General features: G+C 42.2%; 1 protein-coding gene across 1 annotated transcript in view; it reads left to right on the top strand.

Annotated features, from left to right (window-relative positions):
- nherf1a (NHERF family PDZ scaffold protein 1a) overlaps positions 1 to 9,200 on the top strand; it is a gene marked incomplete in the record, with an annotated part of 64,992 nt that overhangs the window by 21,562 nt on the left and 34,230 nt on the right. The window contains 1 exon segment of the mRNA XM_014024027.1: positions 8,125 to 8,295. Within this exon segment, the coding sequence (XP_013879481.1) occupies positions 8,125 to 8,295 (171 nt within the window).

Raw genomic sequence — 9,200 nt, 5'->3', positions numbered from 1 at the left:
ATATTATATTATATATATGCAGGTGCATATCACTGATGCCAGTGTAGGTGAGTTGTCCAAGTGACTGATAACATCATTATGTGTTATACGGTCTAACTGCAGTTTGAATGAATGACCTACAGAAGCGCTCCGTCCTGCAGCGAGGATGTTTAAGTCTCTGACTGAAGGAACTGCTTAGCCCCCCCCATGGTTTCATGCAGAGGGTGGTGGGGGTTGTCCATGATGGCTGTTTATTAGTTATTATTGCTTTTTTTAATGTTTAGTTTTAGTTTAGTTTAGTTTTTATTAGTTCTAGTATTAGTTTTTTTATTGTTTGAATAAACATATTTGCCGAGGCGTCCTCCCACTTGAGGTGTTCTTGTGAGTTCATTAACCAGCAGCTATTTGGTTACCAGTGAAAACAGTCCATTATAGCGACACCTTCCTAAAATAATCGCATGACTCAATTTTGGCAACAATGGACTTTGGCGATTATTTTAAGAAGGTACCAACACGGTGCTACCTGGCCGGGCTGTTGCTTGTTTTTCATGGGGGCTACTGAGAGAGCTTGTCAAGATACTCAGTTAGTTATTCCCTTGAGAAGTATTCAACCTTTTCTATTACCTGTTTCCATTACAAGACACTTGCTTTTATTTTTTTCACAGTCATTCAAAAAAAAATCCCAAATGAAACTTAGCTGCTTTCTCCCAATTTTTGTTTGCAGAAAATTGTAAACAAATGACGTTACGGGCCATGAGGTGCTATAAGATGCTCGCAGCTAATGTGAAACTGCCAGGTTTGAAGAAAAAAAAGACTTGTTTAATCAGTCCACACGGCTTAAAATTAATTGAGAAACACTAAAACTAAGGATATAAGGGAAGGCCACATGCCTAACAGATAATATTATTCTGAGTACAGCAACATATCAACAGAATGACTGGAAGAATAAAAATAGTGTACGACTGTCAGGCTGTGGCAGCAACTTTACAAATTTGTGGATAGAGAAATGTGCAGAAACACAAAAAGACTTCATCAGTGGTTCATTTTTCTGGAAGTATGACATGATGATGTCAAACAGAGTGAGATTACTTCATTTTATTGCAGCCGACACTGGTTTCACAAGCTTTACTTAGTACATTTGTTGTTTCAACAGTTTGGTTTTGGTTTCTATAATTCATGATACAATGGAAAACATCTGGTTTTTATACCAGAGGAAGATGATGTAATGACCACATAATCCAAATATAAAACCTGAGTTATAAATGATGCACTGGATGTATGATTGTCATTCTTCTGAACTTCTTTGTCTTGTCTTTTCTCTTGTTCTGAACTGTAATTGATCTGCAGAGAAGCTGTTGTGTCTGAACGAAGCTGATAGAAGAGCTGTCAATCACATAGACTTCTTATCATCCGCTGCTGAAAGCAGAGACATAATGTTTGTACCTGTGTCTGTGTTTGTTTTTCTGTGGTGGTGGCAAAATATCTCACCAAAACATCTGGAAATCTGTTCCTTATTGTAAGGTAATCTTAGTCTACACTAGGGGCACAGATTTCCTTAATTTTGGGAGATTGGAGATGGGCCCATACTTAGATAAGGTCAGTGGAAAAGATCAGCTTCTCGTCTACCTCCTCAAATGTCTGAGAATGAGCCACTGTGAGCACTACCTAATGTTCAATTAAATAAGTTTGTATTATTTCAAGGGTTGTGTTCAGTGTTTTTCAATAAAATAACGTTGGAAAATTGAAGTCATATTGTGACCTTTTTAATATCCGACAGTGTCAGCTATTTACAAAAATCATTGGCAAAAATCAGAATCGGCAGCTCAGATGTTTAAAAGATCGAGATTAGCCAGAAAACTACAGTGGACATCTAGTGTGAACCTCTGGGATGAAAGTTTGTGGGTCTGACATGCAGATGTTGACCTCTGGCATGCAGATGTTGACCTCTGGCATGCAGATGGTGACCTCTGGGATGCAGATGTTGATCATAAGGCTCTTTCAAAAAATGCCCCACAACATCACTAACATGTGTTCTTACATCCTCGGGTAATTCAGACAAGAAACTGAAGTGGGCGGGGTTACAGTTTAATCTGTGACATAATAAGAGGCAAGGGCCATTCTTTGGCTATGTTCACACTGCAGGCAAATCCGACCCAAATCCGATTTTTTTTGACCTGTCTGACCCATATCCTATTTTTTTTATGACAGTCTGAACGCGACAAATCCGATTTTTTTTTCAAATCTGATCCAGGCCGTTTCAGTATGTGGTTTTAACTTGGATACATATCTGATGTTTTCAAAGTGACTGCAGTGTGAACGCTCRTGTCTCATTCATCTGACTTTTTCATCAGGAGGAGTGGTGAAGGATCGATAAGACACTAACCTGAAGTCATGCTGTTCAAATCTGTAGCTCCATGTCTTAACAGCTCCAAAACACAAGTCCAGTTGCTTCATCTTTTTACTTTTCATTTTCCATGTAGATAGTATGATAATAAAGATGTCCAGCCTGGGTCAGAGAGTATCGATCCTAAAGTTACTCGGTCGATACTTTTTTCCAGCTCGTAGTTTCGTTCAATAAAAAGCTTCACTGGAGCATCCCAGTAAGAGGCAGGTTCAGAAATAAATACTGAACTAAACAAGCACGTCAGATAATTATTTAATTGGCTCTGATTAAACAACAACTTCAGATTCGATGTGCAAAATATAGCATCCATGCTAGCTCTGTAAACAAACAAGCCGGCTGATGAGACGTCACGTCTTTTACTGCGCATGCGTGTCACATCAGTGCTGTGTAGCGTTCACACAGGAATCTGATGCAGGTCACATTTAAAATGTAATGTGAAATTCACACAAAAAGATCGGATTTTTTCAAAAAAATCAGAACTGAGCATTAAGACCTGCAGTGTGAACGTAGCTTTTGACTCCTACTGCTCTCATCAGCAGACTGAGTGACAGCAACACGTCAGCAGCTGAGCTTGTTTCCACACTTCTTTCGATCCCGCACTGATTAATGTTCTCTGAAAACTTGTATGAGCGCAGTACAGGAAGTCTCTGCCAGAGGAGCATCAACACCTTGAGCTGTCTTTAATGATACAGATGTTGAAATGATACAGATGTTGATCTTAGTGATACAGATGTTCACCGCTCTGTTGCACTGCTCAACAGAGGGTGTTTCTGGAGGGAACAGATGATAAATAAATGAATATTTACTGGAAACATAAAGCTGCTGTTGGTGTGTTCAGTAAAAGCTCTGCTCTGGTTCCTCCTTTCGACTGACCTGCTCTGAGATCTACAGTCCAGACTAACCTTCCCGTCTTTAACTTGTAATAAAAGAGTCTGCAGCAGGGTTATGATCTCCTCTTCATCATCTTATCATTTGTTAACTAGTCCAACTCTTCTGCTGGAGGCAGAAACTCACTGGTTTACATTTGGAACATAGTCATAATGCCGATTTTATTCCACAAATATTGTGTATACATGTTAACTTGAAATAAATCTTGAGTTTAGCTTACAGAATAGAAACAAGTACTGTTTATAAGTAATGTATTTTTATTTCTTGATTCTTCTTAAGCTTCAGAGAATCTCTTCAGTGGCTTGCTGTTCCAGATTTTTGGAGCAAAAATGTGAAAAATGGTGATGTTTAAAATGTTTGAATCAGTCAGTAGCAGGTTTTTTTTTTTACCACTTAGAGCAGTTTCCTCTGTCAGCAGAGCTGAAAGGGTGGAAGAAGTGAAGAAACCATTTCCTGTTTTATGAGCTTGTTGATGAAAGTGTTGAAGTGTCGATCTCCACTGTTGATCTTGTTTTAAATTTTTAACCAGTTTTTAAGAGCTTACAGTTTAGTTTAGACAGCCTAACAATAAAAGCTTTATCATTTGAGCTTTCAAATACTTTATTAGCTTGGTTTAATTTAATGTAAACAACTTTTAAGAAAAAACAGCAGTTTGCAGTGACAGCTCACCACTGCGTGTGTGCACGTGATGTGCACGAGTAAGATGTTGACACACTTCTCACTTCACTCATCCGCAGATACATACAGTACAAGATATTGCTGGATCCAAGTGCTTCTGGATAGAAGTCCTTGAAGGGGACCACTGGAATGGACTGCTTGTATTGTAGTGTTTATATCAGAGATTTTAGATGCAGGCTGATATAATCTGATATTCACTTTTTGGCTAATATCAGACATATATCTGATATTGATATTGGGACACATGTAGTTTTGATTACATCCTTGTTTTAAAATCAAAATAGCGAGTGACTCCATTTAATTCTTGATTTCCGCAGCTGCAGAGAGAACATTATGGCGCGGTATGAGGGCCAAAAATAACCTTCAACCAAATCCTTGTAGCAGGAAGCAATATCTATTCTTAAGTCAGCTATTGATCTGATTGATAGGCCGACACCGCTAACTGGGAGGCTGGCCCCGCTAACTGAGAGGCTGGAGCTGGCAAATGAGAAGGAGACTACTCATTTGTGTTAGCATCAGAGAGGTTAGCGACTAGCATGAATAAGCTGGTGTTAGCATTGGAGAGGCTAGCATGGATAGGCTGTGTTAGCTAGTTATGCCTGAATTAGCAGCTGCGTTTGCTCTTTTGTTTTAGTCGACAGCTGTTTTTATTTCTTCTGCAGAATTATGAGACAGAACTATCAAGTTGGGGCTTTTAAGTGTCAAATTAAGTAGCTGAGCATGTTAAAGGGCTAATATTATGTGTTTCTCAGGCATACATTTAAATACTATACCATAAGTATCTGTCACTTTTAGTTGTTATTTAAATACTGTTTTTATGTTTAAATAGAAAATAAACTTATCTTCTCATCACTTCCTCTTCTAAACGCCTTGAAATTGGCCTCTGTCTCTTTAAGAACCTCCTTCTGCTTCTGTCTCGCCCATTTCGGTGCAGTGGTGGGGGGGGGGGGCTTCGCGCTTGCGGGGGGAGCAGGGCTGCTATGATGCAGTTTACTTGGCATCTAAAAATACATTTCCTCCAAGGTATTTTTTTAATCTGAAAAGAGCTTCACTGACTGAGAACTAATGTTAGGAGCTCAGAAGACAGTTTAAGTTTCACTTTCAGTTTCACTCGAGAGCCTGCAGGAGTCATGGGCGGGGTGTGTGGTGTGGTGGATGAGGAGGTATGCTCCGTGATGAGGAAGTTCGGCTTAAAGACACGTCCCAGGGGCGTTTCTGTTACCTTTTTTCCCAGGGGCTTTTCTGGTCCCAAAAGGCATTTCTAGTCCCCACCTGTCGTTTTGCTCCTCAACATGGCTTCCTAAAAATGCTGCAGGATTTCTCAAACATGCATGAATGAGTCAAAGCAAGGCTTTGGGTATGTTTTTTATGACAGTATAACATGATATAAAACTCAAAAAAGTTGATTTTACGATATTGCCCCTTTAATCTCTGGCCTCTCCAATGCTAATGCCAGCTTATCATGCTTGTCGCTAGCCTGTCTGATGCTAACACAAACTAATAGTCTCCCTTCTCATTTCCCAGACCGAACCTCTCAGTTACCGGGGCCAGCTGCTCAGTTAGCAGTGTCGGTCTATCATTAATCAGATCAATAGCTGGCTTAGGAATAGATATAGCCTCCTGCTACAAGGATGTAACAACTGCTGGTTGCATAATAGTCTTGATTTTGGCCCTCGTACCGTGCCATAGTACAGAGAAGATGCTAGGTCAGCTCCTCACACGTGTGAATATATCACTAATCACCGGTCGTTAGGCTGATAATGACTGATGGAAAATTTGAAGCCTATCACCCAACCCTACTGTCCAAACTCCAAAAGTCCCGGGGAGGTCAGGGTGTGGTGTGGGGGTGCGTGAGTCATCATGTGATGTCTTGTGACTGGTTAACTAACTAACCAGTGAATCTGTGAGTGGACATTCAATCTATATAAAAAGACACATCTTAGCAACAAATGACCACAAGCTTAGCTGAACTGATCTGGCTGACTGGAGCGGAAGAGAGGAAGAGAAGACATGAGTTATGTGATGTTGCAAAACAAGCGTGCTGTGTGACTGCAGAGCCCAGTTCAACAGCACCTCCACGAGTTGAACCACCACCTGGTGGTCCCAAATGCCTGTCTGCCCCTGAGTGCCACTAGTTGCAAAGTACTTAATATTAATCCGTGGCAGTTTTTCTGATGCACACGATAAGACTTTGCTCAGCCCTAGCACAGAACTACAGAAGCTCCAACAGAAAGTTTACACTCAGTGTGGAGCAGAGACAGACTGGTCAGTGTTCTCACCTCTGGCTTTGATCTACAGTCTGTGGTGTGAGTCCTTTTTAATCTGCAAACGTCTGGCAGTCTGAATCGATGTAAGACCTTAGACTGAACTGACCTCACACAAGCAGCTCAGGTGTTAGCATGATGTCTCTGTGTCAAAAAAACGAGTTAAATATTTGTTTCAGTTGTTTTTGGAGCTTCTGTGGTCACTGTAAAGCTATAATGTGCTGAGTCAGGCCGAACAGCATTATGTCAGCTGCTGCACTCTGCAGTGGAGCTTTATGGGTAATATCTGCTCTGACACTGAGCTCTGTGAAGTCACAGCTGAAGACAAACATCAGGTGAGGTGTCAGCTGAGCTGACTTGCAACATGTTTAAATGTTATTTAATAAGGTGAGACACACACCTGGAACAGCTACACAGAGTCTTTACTGGGATCCTCTGGGTTTAAACAAAATGTCAGAGTTCTGAAACAATAAATGATGTAAAAACAGTTTGTTTGATCGTAATGTTTCTCATGACTTTCAGCCTCCTGCTGGCTGTAACTCTGATCTGTCTGATCTGGCTGTAAATGTGTGATTTCAGGTCCACATGATTTGAACAATCATCAGCCAGCTGAGCTTCTTATTAACCCACAAATCAGGTCTTACTCAGTCCTGAAAGTCCACTGGTTCATATTAATCCTTCACATACACGTGTCAGACTGGCCCTCCTCCTGCACATGTGATGGACTGGCTCTCCACCTGCACATGTGACGGACTGGCTCTCCACCTGCACATGTGACGGACTGGCCCTCCACCTGCACATGTGACATGCTGGCCCTCCACCTGCACGTGTGACGGACTGGCCCTCAGCCTGCATGTGTGACGGACTGGCCCTCAGCCTGCACGTGTGACGGACTGGCCCTCAGCCTGCATGTGTGACGGACTGGCCCTCAGCCTGCACGTGTGACGGACTGGCCCTCAGCCCGCACGTGTGACGGACTGGCCCTCAGCCCGCACGTGTGACGGACTGGCCCTCAGCCTGCACATGTGACGGACTGGCCCTCAGCCCGCACATGTGACGGACTGGCCCTCAGCCTGCACATGTGACGGACTGGCCCTCCACCTGAACATGTGACGGACTGGCCCTCCACCTGAACATGTGACGGACTGGCCCTCCTCCTGAACATGTGACGGACTGGCCCTCCACCTGCACATGGGATTAGACATGTATTTAGGCTTAGGCCACAACAGGATTATTGTGTGCAGCAGATCTCAGACCGCCTCTAACCTCATCCTGTTAATCAGGAACATTTTCTGTCTCCAGAATGTAGCGAGGAGACAGAGCAAGTTACAAGATGTTTATAAAATAAACATGGTTTACACTGGAAAAAGTACAATAAAGACTCCCTTTAAAGAATCAAGAGTGAGTCCAAAAATGCCTCCAAGTAGGAGCCAGTGTTTTCTGAATTTCAGGTCTAAAATCTCATTAGCCAATGACAGAACAGGAAAGACATACTTTACTTTGGTGTTATCTGTTTGTGTTCGTCTGTCAGCAAAATATCTCATGAGCCTTCTGGCTAGTTTAAAAGAAACCAGCAGTAAATAATCACTGAGTGGACATCTAAGTATCGGAGCCCATTAACAATGGCTTCTACGGTCAACTGAGCCTAAAAATCACCGACAGGTTAGAACAGTCAGGTAACAGTTTGCTGTGGTGGTAGCTGAGTGTCATTCACAACATGTTCTCACCATGTTGCATGAGATTTTCAGGCTCCACGCTGTCATTTCTCAGCATGAGTCTGAAACTCTAGCATGAAGGGTGGTGGTGGGCGATGTGCATTACTGGCCTTTACTGATGCAGATATGTAGTAACCAGGGGTTTGATGGGTTATTTTGGAGTGAATTCTAATGTTTATATGTAATGTTGGTGCAGGAGGAACAGGATGGACTCCGGCCTCGTCTCTGCCACATGAAGAAAGGCCCATCCGGCTACGGCTTCAACCTGCACAGCGAGAAGTCCAAACCGGGTCAGTTCATCCGAGCCGTGGATGAAGACTCTCCTGCACAGAGAGCCGGCCTCCGACCACAGGACAAGATCATTCAGGTCTGACACCTCCTCTGTGTGTGTGTGTGTGTGTTGGATCAGCTGTGACTGCGTAGACTCCTGTTCTGTCCCTCTACCTAATGCTGTATTAGTGTAGAGGAGAACTTCAGTGCTGATGGGGGACTTCAGACAGTTTGAAGGGGACCAGGATCTGGTAGGGAGTGTTTGGACCCACCTGCTGATGCTCAAAGTGGGAGCTGCTGACACTAACAGATTCCTGGTCGTAGTCCCACCTCCACGTTTCCTCCCACAGGAATTCCTCAGAGTCTTATCTCTATGTTCTTGCTTCAGTCCAGCTGTGGGAGTGTTTGTTCAACAACATTCTCCGCTGCTGTTAGTGCCAGGATCTTGTTCTAGTTTTACTCTTCAGATGTGCACAGTGTGTTCATGTCATCTGCTGCCTGGGTCACCGTGTTTCATGGGGACTGTTATAACTGTCACACAAGATGTTTGCATCATGTGTGACAAAGGAAGATAAAAAAAAAGTCAAGAAAACCAAACACAAAGAAAAAAATACAAAATTTAGACTAGATCAAACAAAAGATCAAAATACTTTTTTGTAAAAGTGAATTATTCTTCATAAAAACTTGAGATAAGATAAAACTTTATTGATCCCACCGTGGGGAAATTTGCACATTACAGCGGCTCAAAACAGGAGAGGATGAGATAGAATAAAGAAAAATAAGTAAAAGAAAAACAAAAAAACACTATACTCATGATATATAGCAATGTACATATACGTAGTACAGTACATAAATGCATATAAATGCAGGTGCATATTACTGATGCCAGTGTAGGTGAATTGTCCAAGTGACTGATAACATCATGATGTGTTATACAGTCTAACTGATGACATCATGATGTGTTATACAGTCTAACTGCAGTTTGAATGAATGACCTACAGA

The sequence above is a fragment of the Austrofundulus limnaeus genome, unplaced genomic scaffold (assembly GCF_001266775.1).
Source record: "Austrofundulus limnaeus strain Quisiro unplaced genomic scaffold, Austrofundulus_limnaeus-1.0 Scaffold404, whole genome shotgun sequence".
In the NCBI taxonomy this organism is placed as follows: domain Eukaryota; kingdom Metazoa; phylum Chordata; class Actinopteri; order Cyprinodontiformes; family Rivulidae; genus Austrofundulus; species Austrofundulus limnaeus.
This window is presented reverse-complemented; position numbering and strand designations above follow the sequence as displayed.